At 48.3% G+C, this 12,981-nt stretch overlaps 1 protein-coding gene across 2 annotated transcripts in view; it reads right to left on the reverse strand.

The window, feature by feature from the left end:
- Positions 1–241: 241 nt before the first annotated feature.
- The window catches only part of GFRA4 (GDNF family receptor alpha 4), a 70,160-nt gene continuing 57,420 nt past the window's right edge, over positions 242–12,981 (reverse strand). For both annotated transcript variants that reach the window (XM_085223757.1, XM_010710569.3), the window contains exons 4-8: positions 10,266–10,611; positions 7,147–7,256; positions 6,102–6,236; positions 5,856–6,013; positions 242–3,859 (exon numbers count right to left, since the gene is read on the reverse strand). In XM_085223757.1, coding sequence (XP_085079883.1) covers positions 3,713–3,859; positions 5,856–6,013; positions 6,102–6,236; positions 7,147–7,256; positions 10,266–10,611 — 896 coding nt within the window. In that variant the 3' untranslated portion in view covers positions 242–3,712. The remainder of the gene's footprint in view (positions 3,860–5,855; positions 6,014–6,101; positions 6,237–7,146; positions 7,257–10,265; positions 10,612–12,981) is intronic.

Below are 12,981 nucleotides of genomic sequence, written 5' to 3' on the forward strand. Positions count from 1 at the left end.
GATCTGTGGGTTGCATTGGTGGCTCTCCTCTGGTTGTGTCTCCATAGAGCTGTTTTCTCCAGGCTGGGATGCACTAGCTTGGAGTTTTCATCCAAGTGTGGGGGCTCTGAGCCCCAATACTCTATAATCTCCCCCTAGAGCACCCCCCATTCTTTCCAGCTCCGTGATGGTGCAAGAGGAGTGAATTTGGTGCACAGTGCATGGGCACAGCCAGACCCGCGTCACAGACAGCAGCAGGCAGTCAGGAAAATGCATGTGTGCTTTATTCATGGATATGTCTGAATATCAACTCGTACAGAAGAGATAAGTACAGGTTACACCCCGGCAGTACAGGCAGACACCAAGCATCTCCCCATGTGCACACACACACCCATCAGCACCCATCAGCATCCCCTGCTGCCCACAGGGGTACTTTCCCAGCATCGCTTTTCCTCTCTGCTCGTGCTCTTGCTTGGACAACAATGCAGTATTTGTACATACATAATATCTCACAGATGCAAGGAACTGCCAAATCACTGCAAAACGGTGCTGAGCAGCCAGAAAAAAAACAGAGTTCAGTGGCTACAGAAAGTTGGCTGGCCACTGCTTTTTTCCCATGACTCTTTGTGCTTATGGAAGTCCCCAGGTATGGAGTGATTGCTAAAAAGTTGTCTCCCTTTCTCTCCTTTGGCTCACTCAGTCCTTTCCCTCTGCTGCTGTGACTCTTTATTTTTGTTTGCGAAGTTTGGTTTGTGAATAGGCTTAGAGGGAGAGCGGGCATTAAGTATTGTTAGAGAAAAATAAGGTGGAATGGTCAGGAAAATTCATGCAGATTTTTTTGAATTTTTTTTTTTAATTCCCCCACAATATTAACACCCATCCCAACCACTGGCCCTTTCCTGCTGCGTGGAGGCTCGTTGCTCCGTGCTTTTCTTCATTGTGAAGCATCCTCACACTGGAGGGAACTCCTGGGCGAGCAGCAGGCTCTCATTGCTGGGTGGATGCTGCTTCCAAACTCACACCACAGCACAAGGGATGAGGATGGGGAGCACATTTTCAGACCTGCAAGGTCAGCTCTGTAGGTGTTTTTCAGACCCCTCATTCAAGACCACAACAAAGAACCCTCCAGTAGCCCCCCATTTACACTTCTGCAGGAATCCCAGCAGACCATTCGCCTTTATTTTACCCCCTCATGCAAGGCCTCTGTGATATGATCCATAGTGATTTGCTGTTGCTTTTCACAGCCTCAGGACACTTCTGCCATCCTCCCAGAATTGAGGACACAAGAAGACACCACAATGGGATCTGAGGGTCTGTTTGGCCAGCAAAGATCAGGGACAACCAACATCCTAAGATGTTCTAAGCATGATATATACATCCCACCCCTTGCACACCCATCCTGCGCAGAGACTCAGCCCATGAGGAGGGCCCCATACAGGAGGACCAAAGGCTGGTGGGGACTCATCTGCTGAAACCAGGTGGGCAGAAGAGCAAGGCTAGACTACAGGACTTGAAAGGAAAGCGGCAGATGAAGGCAGTCCACAGCACGACCTCATGGTGTTGAGGAAGTTCCTTGCCATTCTCCAGTAGGGTTTAATCTTTCCCACCTGTGGCTCAGAGGACACGGGTTTTTGGATTTACACCTCATATTTGCACAGATGGCCCCACTGATGCTCTGGATAAATGGGAAATGTTCACAACAGCTCAGGGCACGGCTACGGCACTTTGAAGGGAGGTATGGGACCTGTGCCACTGCCCTCCGCTTGCATTTCCAATACTGGGAGATCCTCTTGGCTGTGAAGTTTTGGCACACACATTTTGTTTCAGCACATCCCCTGGCACCCTGCATGCAAGACTTAAGATTTCTGCATGTTCCAGAATCCTGTCTCCTGAATTAGGACAACCCCAGGTGAAGAACATCAGCCAGGACACAGCCAGAAGGTTTTCTGCCCTGTCTTATGCTTCCACAGATATTCATTCGCAAACAAGTGTGGTTTTATATTGGAACAAACCCCAGGAAAGTCGCTGCTGTTTCTCAGCAAAACCTGAAGCATAAAAGCAACGGAAAGTGCTCTGCAGAGAATGGAAATAAAAAGCTCCAGACTGAAATTTCAACTGCTCCTAAACTTTTCTATGCCTCCAAATGCTGAGCAACTGATGTTGTTCCGTAGAGAGGCATAAACCAAAAGGTGAATGGGCTGCTGTAAAACTCACAGGGAGCAACGAGCCACTCCCGTCCCTCCTGTAATGGTCAACCTGGGAAAGCATTTGTCCAAGGAAACCTCGCTGCTTTTCCTTACCACCTTCTTTATTGTCTTGGTCAAGCGTGGAATCCATCTCCCTGCAAAGCTCTGGGACACCCCTCCTCACTTCCTCAAGGAAAGACCCCTGGATGCTTGTGTATAACAAGGTCACATGTTTTCCCTTCTGTGCCCTGAGCAACCAGGGAGACATTTCTCCTCACGCTCCATCTGGTTGGGTCACTTTGCCAGCCTTTGCTTAAGCCACCCCTTGGCTGACTAATTAGCACTTGGCAGGAGGCAATGTCATTAGTGTGCTAGCCTGGGTACAAGCTAACAAGGATTTCCTCCTCCAGCTATTCAAGGAAGGGGGCTGTAACAATCCACTCCCTACCAAGGACATGAAAACCTTTTGTACCCTATCTCTTCCTTACATAGATAATGACATCCCTCAACTGTCCCTCTGCCTCTCTGTGAGACCGACAGGAGCACAGGTAGCTGGTGAGAATGGATTGTGTTACACTCGTATCAACTCCTACCTGTAGCCTCACAGGTTTATCCTGCACATAGAGAGGTTAGCTGGGAGTGGAATGACTTTGGCCCCTGCTTGGTTGGATGTCATGAAAAAATACCTACTCCAAACACTTCACAGGACCGGTAAGTAGAGATGCTAAGGTTGAGACACGAAGAAAGCCAGCCATTAACAAAATGCAACAGACGTGTTTCTTCCTGAACATGATCAACACATGACACGTTTCCCAGACAGGAGGGCCCAAGGAGTAGGTGACATCTTGGAGATGCATGCTGGTTGCATGTTGGCTGTAGTTTCAAGCAGGTCCCTGTGAGCCAATTCGTTGTATGGCTGCTTGCTCCACCCCAGAGGTGCTTCAGGATCCTCTCTGGTGAACGGAACCAACTACCTTCTCACCAGGGCCTCTGGTTTCTTCACTTTGAACCAGATGGGCTGTCCTTTGGGTCCTGAGCAGCCCTGGAGATGATCTGTACGACACAACACTTGACTTGCCCTGTCAAATGTCCCACAGTGTGAGTTGGGGCTTAAGGAAATGTACTGACAGCTCATCCATCAGAAGTCTTTCCCCTCTTGGCTGGGGAAGGTGAAAGCATTTCCATTGCAGCTCTCATTTTTTGACTCAGCTCTCTCCTCTGGCTTTTCCAAGGGAACTGTCTGTGGCTCACAACCCCAATCCACAGAGAGCTGGAGAGACAACAACCACACTGTGGGCTGAAAGGTGGCCAGGACAAAGATGAGCTGATTGTTGGCGATGCTGATTGTATAAAATCAAACAAATTGGAAGATGGATGAGAAGGAGAAAGGGATGCTTACAGACTCACCTCTCCTTCCCATCCCTTCCCTCCTCCTACCCCACCTCCCAAAAGAAGTTCCTTGTCTGGTTGTTTTGTGGGTTTTTTTTTTTTTTTTTTAAAGAAACCAACACAAAGAGAGTCACTGCCCGGCGTGATCCCACTCTGCTTCACATCACAAAGAGGCTCAGCACAGCAAGAGTAGGGAGAAGCCACAGCTGCAGCAGGGAGGCTGCATGGTGGCAGGGAGCTGCTGGGCTGGAGGTCTCTGATGACAGACGAGTGGAGCCCCGCAGGAGCCTCTCCTCTCCAGCCACCTGCAAGAGAAAGGAAGAAGCATGGGTGAGTGTCATGGTTTTTAGCCTTGTGGTCAGCTCAGCTCTGTTGGAGATGATGGTGATGAAAGTTTCTTTTTGTAAGATGGGGGCCTGAATGCCCACTTTGGTCAGGGGACATCCATACACGTGGAGTCATCACTAGCCAATGACTTGATGTGGTGACCTCTCCAGGTGGAGATGTCCCCAAGTATTGGAGGTATCTCAATGGCATCAGGAGGCATTTCACCAAGCAGCAGCTGGGACCCAGGTAGGTTACTCCATAGGTAATGGCTTTACATTGTGCCAGAGGAGGTTCAAGTTGGATGTGAGGAAAAATGTATTCTCCAAAAGAGCGCTCAGGCACTGGCACAGGCTGCCCAGGAAAGTGGTGGAGTTGTCATCCCTGGAGGTGTTCCAGAACCGTGGAGATGTGGCACTGAGGGACCCGGACAGTGGGCATGATGGAGGTGGGTTGGGGATCTCAGAGGTCTCTTCCAACCTTAATGATTCCATGATACCACGAAAGTACTGTGCACGTGGCCATCTGGACTAGGCTGTCAATCATGAAGGAGTTTCACAGCTTCTCCATCACTTGCAAGTGGTGGCTTGGATAAAGTTGTCAGTGCAGGGTCTTGGACTTAGACTCAGGTTGCACAAAGGTTTGGTGAGCACCAAGTCCTCCAGCTCTCCTACATGCAAATGGTTTTCTTCCCTGATGAAAATATCTCTGTTCTGTGCATGGCCACCCATGCCCTGAAAAGCAGTTTGGGAAGCTGAGGCCACACTTCTGCACCTACTGCAAGACCTTATAACTGCTCGGTGAAAACAAAGCTGTGTGAGATGGTTTGGGAAAAGGTTTTAAAAACCTGCATGTGGAAGCTCCCAGGAGGTACCATCTAGCTCAACACAAGGCACATGCTCAGTTTTCAGAATCTAGTGACAGCTTCTCTTACCTGCATGTTCAGCAAATCAGGGTCACTGTTAATTATTCAACAGTAAAATAATTCAATCTGAAGATTACTCTAGTGGGCGGCAAATCAAGGTCATTGCTTTTCACTTAATAATAAAATATTTAATGCTTATTACTGTCATCATCAGTAAATTAACCTGGTATTTGTTTTAGAACAGTTTCAATTTAATATTACTTCGATACTAAAAACTTGCCGATGGGTAGAATCTTTCAGCTGAGGTTTTTCAATGCTTGGTGATCCTTGCTCAGTTAAGTTTCAATGTATGACCTCCAGCAGCTGAAAAGCTTGTCTGCACCTATGTGAATGCCCCACAACTGGGCAAGGAATTGAACCAGTGGTTCTGGTTCTCTTCTACACTCCCAGAAAGTACAGGGATGTTCCTAGAATACCCATCTCTCTCATTAGCTTCCTCTCTTCAGCACTTGAAGGGAAAGTATAAACAGGAGAGGGAAGGGCTGTTTATGAGGGTGGATAGTGATAGGACAAGGGGGAATGGTTTTAAACTGAGACAGGGGAGGTTTAGGTTGGATATTAGGAGGAAGGTTTTCACCCAGAGGGTGGTGAGGCACTGGAACAGGTTGCCCAAGGAGGCTGCGGATGCCCCATCCCTGGAGGCATTCAAGGCCAGGCTGGATGTGGCTCTGGGCAGCCTGGGCTGCTGGTTGGCGACCCTGCACACAGCAGGGGGTTGAAACCAGATGATCACTGTGGTCGTTTTCAACCCAGGCCATCCTATGTTTCCATGATTCTATGATTACCACCCATGAAAGAAAAGAGATGATGAGCAGCGGGACTGAGGAGAGGGTGAAGAACAGGATAGCATTGCCTTTTGCTTGGTGTTGGGTAAGATGATGTCGTGGCATGAGGAAGAAGATGAGTCAGGGACTCTAGAAAGTGAAGGGGAGGTTGGTTATCAGCATGCAGATGCAATGACACAGTTGGAAGATGGAGCTGCGGTGAGGAGGGCTGGAGAACACGGAGAGGCACAGATACAGCCAAGCAACCCTTGGGCCAGGTTCTCCTACCTTGGTAGGCTGGAGGTGCTCGAAGATGTTCTCGCTGAGGGTTGCCACAGCTCTGTTGGCGTTTCGCTCCTGCTTGTACATCTGTGTGGTGGGGGGGATGGATGGGGCTGTGGCTGCGTTCAGGTAGGTCCCATTGCCGAAGGCCTGGATGGCATTTTCTTTGTGTGGGGAAGAGATGGAAAAAAGCACCATCAGGGCAATGCTCCCAAGGGCCAGCACATGCATCCTTCCTTGGGTGATACTTACGGAGACAGATGTTGTCAGTGAAGAGGTGCAGGAAGCTCTCACACTCTTCCTGCCGGTTGCCACTTGCGTTGCACGTGCACCAGGGTGCTATGCTGGAGGTTGAGTTGTCAATGTAGTTTGGAGTGATGGGGCTGCCTATGGGAAGGGTGGAGAAGTGTTACCCCAAAGCTGGGAATCCAAGGGGGGACAATATCATCTCTTTGCTGCTCTCTTATGTTGCTCTGGTTAATTTCAGTCATGCTCCTATGTGATGAGAAAACCCTTTTGGTGCTGGTGTCACAGCTCTGCTTTGCTCCCAGGGAGGAGAAGAGTGTCATTTTCTGTCTCTTAGTTCACTCCACCACCACCAAGGCCTTTAGTCAACTAAAGTGTGCTCTAAGTCTAAGGAATGGGCAACTCCCAGGAGCTGAGGTTTCCTAGTAACATTCAGATATTGTTTGTGAATATTTGAGGAGGTTTTCACACTGGCATCAGAGAAACCAAACTCAGCCTCCAGAATGGTCAGAGACAACAAAGGAAGGATGAAATGAAGGTCAAGGTTCAAGAATGAAATCTTGACCCAAACAGCTGCCAATTTATCCCTTCCCTTTGGAACGGACCAAGTCCAATGGCCATCGGCGCTTCTCTTTGGACTCTGGATGTGCTTGTGCCATAACAAGCTGCCAGAAGGGCCTCTGCAGCATCTGAAAACCCAGTTTGACATCCTCTGAAGTCAGGAGGATGACAGGAAAATCCAGCAGTGAGATCAGGGCACACCCAGCGGAGCAGGTTCTCTGGGACAACCCATCACCATGAGCATCAAGCAGGGTCTTGCAGCAGCTCGTGATGTGTGGTTTCCCTCCTTCTGATGCAGCTATCATGAAGTTACCTCATGATCATGGCTCAGGCTCCTTCTTTCACATAGCAGAGTTAAAGTGGGGTCTCCTTGAGATCCTACTCTCACATGTCCACCTTTCTACTTTCATAGCTTTCAACTGGCTGCGATACAGGAGGCTTCCCACTCAGGGAGTGGGAGATAGAGCAGTGGAAGGACATGGGACCTTACCTATGATCCCGGTGTAGGCCAGCAAGCAGGCAGCATAGCTGTCCCTCCGGCAGCCACTTGCAGTCTGCAGGGATGGCTGGCAATTAAACTGGAACTCTGCATAACGCGACCTATTGGAGCAAGAATGCAAAATCATAGAAAGCCTTAGGCTGGGAGGGAGCTTAAAGATCATCGAGCTCCAACCCCCCTGCTATGGGCACGGTTAAATGAGACTTGAGAGAAGAAATATTTGGGGCAAAGAGAGAGATAATAGCACACTGGAGGTGTCTGCTGCATTCGCACAGAAGGGGATAATATTCACAAGATTCTGTGCTGCTGTAGCTGTTGTTAAGCCAGTTTGAATACACAACACAGGTTTTCGTCTCGCCTGCCCCTCCAGCAAAGCCAGAAGTGAGTTTAATCACCCTGAGAGGAGATGTGGAGAGGTGCTCTAGGTCATGTTGTACAAGCATCCTTTGGGACTGCAAGTAAGGTGCGATCTTGGAAGAAATGTTTGTTTTCTGATGTGCAAAGCTGATTTTCAAAGGAAGAGCTGTTGCAGACAGCAAGATAATTCATTCTCTATTGCAGCTATCTGACTCCAGAGTACTAATCTTCCCTAGAGACCTAAGCCTTCATTTTTGGACTGAATTGCTGAAAGAGAGAATCACTCTGGTCCACTTTCTCTCTCTCTTCAAAGATTATGCTCTAAATGTCGCTGAGGATATCTTCAGGTTAAGGGCAATGCCCAAAGGCTCTGATATGCTCTCTCCATCACCATGGCTGTTGCCATCTCCTCTGCTACCGGCACCCACTCTCAGAAGATTGGACTCTCTGGGGTCTGTGGAGTGAGAGGCGCATGCCACAGTACTTCAACCACTGTTGTGCCTCAGCTTTTGTACGGTTGGGCTGAAAGCATCAAATCTCTCAGCTCAAAGTGGTTTTGAGACCCAGTTCTGGGCTTGTTGGGACCCTCCATGCAAGGAAATAGAGGAATCTTTCAGACATGCCAGATAGCTCTTTGCATGCGGCTACCCTACTACCTTGGTAGGATAAACTCAATAAATCATGCTGCCAAACAGATAGTTGACACTTAATTCTATAGCAATGGGACAATTGTTGGCACGTCTGGTGGCAGTTGGACATGGTAGGGAATTTAAGTCATCCACATGGGGCTCTCAGGTAGGACATAGAACTGTTGGAATACAGATGCACCTAGTCAAGCAGCCAGCGACCATCACATCAACCTCTCTCACCTGTGCTATGGCCAGGCAAAGTACGCTTACCAAATCTTTGTTGTATTATTTGAAGGAGAGAGGGATCAACTGCAATTTTTATACTACTCTTGTTAGTAGAGCCCACATCTCCAAGCTGGGGAGCTGGAGAGGGTTAGGACTGGTAAGAGGACTTAGCAGTGCAGCAGGATTTGCCCTGGGGTATTTTACTCCTTCAAAGTGCCATGATTTGTTCTTGGCTCTCCTTGTGCTTTCTGCACTGCTGGCTTTGACCGGGTCACACTTCCACCCCTTGCTCCTGCCATGTCTCTAGAGGTTGTTTTATATTATACATTCAGAGACCAAGGAACCGGATAATTAACAGCTGTGCTGTTTGTGGGAAATGGTTTCCAGCCTCTTGGGAAGCAGCACTCTCCCCTTTGAACCTCTTCTTTCCCTCTGGGCTCACTTGTCTTGTTAGGGAGAGGGCAGTACCCGTCTGATTTGATTCTCTGGATACCTGGGGGGAATTTTCAAACAAGAACTGGTGGGACTAGAGGACTTTGCATCTTTTGGAGTCAGCATCAGCTCTGTATCTCAGTTTTTCTGTTATCAGCATTACTGGGTGCATTAATGCCAGGCCACCCTTCCAAGAGGATGTGTGCTACATGCAGCAGTCTTCACCTTCTCTTAGGAAAAGACAATTTTTTAATGCACTTTAAGGATGACGTGCTAGAAGTGTTCAGTTCAGGAAGTCCCAAAGCCCAGAATAATTAGAGCCTGGAACAGTTCTGGGAGATATGTCCTACACTGGCCTTGCTCTTCTGCTCTCCTCCAGGTGTCTGCTCATGGCAAGAGCTGCACACAGGACATGGAGCTGGGAGCATCACTGCATAGAATCATAGAATCATAGAATGGCCTGGGTTGAAAAGGACCACAGTGATCATCCAGTTTCAACCCCCTGCTATATGCAGGGTCACCAACCAGCAGACCAGGCTGCCCAGAGCCACATCCAGCCTGGCCTTGAATGCCTGCAGGGATGGGGCATCCACAACCTCCTTGGGCAACCTGTTCCAGTGCCTCACCACCCTCTGTGTGAAAAACTTCGTCCAAATATCCAACCTAAACCTCCCCTGTTTCAGTTTAAAACCATTCTCCTTTGTCCTAGCTTCTGGAATATCAAAGACGTTTTGAGAAATAGAGGGGTGAAAAAAGTGCAGTTGAGGGAAAAATAAATCAGGAGTGTGCATGTGAGTATCCAAATTAAGATATTTCTGTGTATGAGTGCATGCATGAGTCTGGAATGGACTCCACGCTGCATCTCTGCTTAGCTTCCTGGAAATATTTCCATAGTGGGCTTTTTCTTTGGAATGAATCCAAAATTGATAGGAAAGTTCAAATAAGGGTCCAACACCAATTTGTTCTGTTCATTAACACTTTCCATATCAGGGCATGAAACAAAGTCACGGGTCATAGGGAAGGAGCCACTCACACTATGTTAGGTTGTGGTGAGCCAATTGCAGAATCATACAATCATAGAATATCCCAAGTTGGAAGGGACCCACAAGGACCATCGATTCCAACTCCTGGCTCCTCATAGCACCACCCAAAACCCAAACGCAATGTCTGAGAGAGGTGTCCCAGTGCTCCCTGAGCTCCATGAGGTCGGGGCCATGACCACTGCCCTGGGCAGCCTGTTCCATGCCCACCACCCTCTGGGGCAGAGCTTTTCCCTAAATCCCACCTGCCCCCTCCCCTGACACATCTCCATGCCATTCCCTTGGGGAAATGGTGAGATATGTGCACTCCACCAGAATCCTAGAGGAAAATACACAGCTCTGCACACCGGGTTGCCCCCAGTTGAAGAACCCCAGGCTTGTTTGGGTGCCCTCTCTCCATGTCACCCACCCCACCACACGAACATACCTACAGACATAGTTCTCACGGCAGGAGTCCAGCGGTGCCAGGCAGTTGGGTTTCTCCTTGGACTCATAGGAGCAGGCTGGAACGATGGTCTGCCGCCGGCGCTCAGCACAGGCTGTGTCTTCACAGGGGCAGAAGAGCAGCTCGTGGGTGTACTCAGGTGGCACGCGGTCGAAGAACTTACGTAAGGCCTTGTGGCACTTGGAGCGGTTGCAGGTGTCGGCCCGAGCCAGGCGCCGGATGCAGAAGGAGACATATTCCGTCCGCAGCCGCTGGCACATCTCGTCCACATTGCAGGCTTTGGCAGCATCCAGGCAGCGGTTCACCTGGGTCACCTCGTTCTCAGACCCTGCGGGTTGGTGTAAGATGGCGATGGGGTTTAGAGCTCAGCTCCCACAGGCAGCAGCGCCCCGTTTTAAGACCTTCCTCCCAACCTTTTCCTTGACGTGGCCACCACTGGCTTCAGGAAGGCTGTGGCCTTGTGGAGTCCACATCTGCTCTGTGTTGCAGGAGAGCCAAATCCTCTTTTCCTGAGAGGTGCCATGGCCACAAAACAAACCTCACACCCCAGAACCTGCTCTACCTCATTCCTGCATTTAATGAAAGGAGACTTTGCTCTACCTTGAGCATTTTTGCTCTACCTCAGGCATTGATCATCATGAATTAACCACACCAAGGCCTGGTGAGGCAGCAGCCATTCATAGAATCATAAATCATAGAATCACAGAATCATAGAATCATAGAATCATAGAATCATAGAATCACAAGGTTGGAAAGGACCTACAAGATCATCTAGTCCAACTGTCCTCCAATTACCCTTGCTACCACATTAGAAGACACATCAATGTATGACCATAACTGGATCCACCAGTGTGATGGGATTTATTCCAATGGATTTTCTTTTGCCCTAGATCAAACACCGAGTCAATGGCCAAGCCAGATCTCCTGACACGTCTGATCTGCTCGGACCCTTGCACCACAACTTCTTTTCCCTGTGCAGTGAGTTTCCTCAGGCCTCTGGAGGTGCAGATAGATCCTGAAACTATTTCAAAGGTGGATGGAGCTCTCTTTTGTATCAGGAAGAATGCTACAGAGTCAAAAGTAGGGATCTGTTGAGACATTAAGCTCTTGCTGATTGTAGAGATGAGAAGAGGCTCCTACATGTGCTAGAGAAATGAATTTGAATACATTCTTCATCTCTCTGAATTAAGCCCATTACCTGAAGCACACTTAGAAGGATGTTTTCCCCAGCAGAGAAGATTCTTTTTTGCAGAGGAAAAATCCCCAGAATAAAAGAATTTCTGCTGCAAAGTCAAGCCCTGTCTTTGACCAGGAGTTAAAACCATCCAGTCACCGTGACAAGTGCTGATGCATTGACAGTCACTCCAAGCACTTCAAAACTGGCTGCCCTCCTTTATTTTTGCAGCCACTGTCAGATGCTCCATCTCTGAGCTGCTTATTTTCCCCTTCGTTTTGTCTCTGCTGTTTACTAGAAGATGAATTTCAGGTTTTTCAGTTATTTTACAATGGATGGCATTTTTGCTCGGTGCATTTCTACAACATAAGTGCTTCTCTTTAAAAATGCCCAGAGATAAATATTGTTCAGAGCATCAGTTTACACAGGGGAGCTGTCAGAAAATGTGTGGGAATGTTACTTGGAAGGGTTTCATTACCCAATCAGCTAATGAATCACAGGGAACATGCTAGTTGTTCTGCTGCTCACACGCAACAACGGAGGTCTTACTTTTAACATTCACTATTACAATTAGAGTGGAGGGATATCATTCTCCTTTTATATTTTTAATAGTGGCCACATATTGTTTTTTCGTAAAACTGGGTTAAAAACATCTATCACTCTGACTTGGCATAGCATCATGGGAATGTCTTACATTTCAACGAGTTCTTGGGAACTTTTGGAGTGTATTTGTAAGAGGAACCTTTGGCAAGGCCAATCCTATAATTCCATGCACTGGACAGGCACAGTGTGACAGGTCATGAGCTGTGTTATGGACTGTTCTGATGTATAAATAGGGAAGAAAAATTTTAAACAAAAAACATCACGTGTCTCAATGGATGCTGAGTCCTTTGGTACGTATCCCTGCTGCTCCAGGCTCATTGGCTTTGCTGCCCAACCAGTTTCAATCTGCTTTAAAAACCTGTCTGTGTGTTAACCATGCATAAAAATCCCCGTTCCTGGATGGATTTTGCTGTGCTCTGAAGAGCCCTGTAGGACTTCTAGAAAAAATAAAAAGGAAAAAAACTCTTGTGAAGAAGGCCGTGACCTGGCAAACAGCTTTGTGCATGCTTCACTTTGCATGCTCAAATCAGTCAAGTGGAGTCAATAAGAAGATGTGAGGTCAGGGAGCATCTCCCTTCCCTTTGCTGGTCAGATTGTCAAGGGCTGATGGGTTAATTTGCTCCTGGACATTTTCACCTAACAAGTGCCTCGCTGTCGAGGGGACTGCAGCCATCCATCAGCTGCAGGAATGTGCTGCTCCCTGCTTGCTTGGGTTCACTCCAGCTGTGTCCTCCACCTCAGAGCCAGGTGCACACTCAGGAAGAGATGTGAGAGGACTGCTGCTTTGACACATCTTCCAGAGACACAAGTGGAGCAAATCATCTGCTTCCAGGTGGGTATTCTGGTAACAAAAATCACTGTGGGTAAAGCTTTCCCATGGTTTTGGTACAGGTTATGTTGGCAGCAGTGACATTGGTGATG

The sequence above is a fragment of the Meleagris gallopavo genome, chromosome 4, assembly GCF_905368555.1.
Source record: "Meleagris gallopavo chromosome 4, MGAL_WU_HG_1.1, whole genome shotgun sequence".
Lineage (NCBI taxonomy): Eukaryota > Metazoa > Chordata > Aves > Galliformes > Phasianidae > Meleagris > Meleagris gallopavo.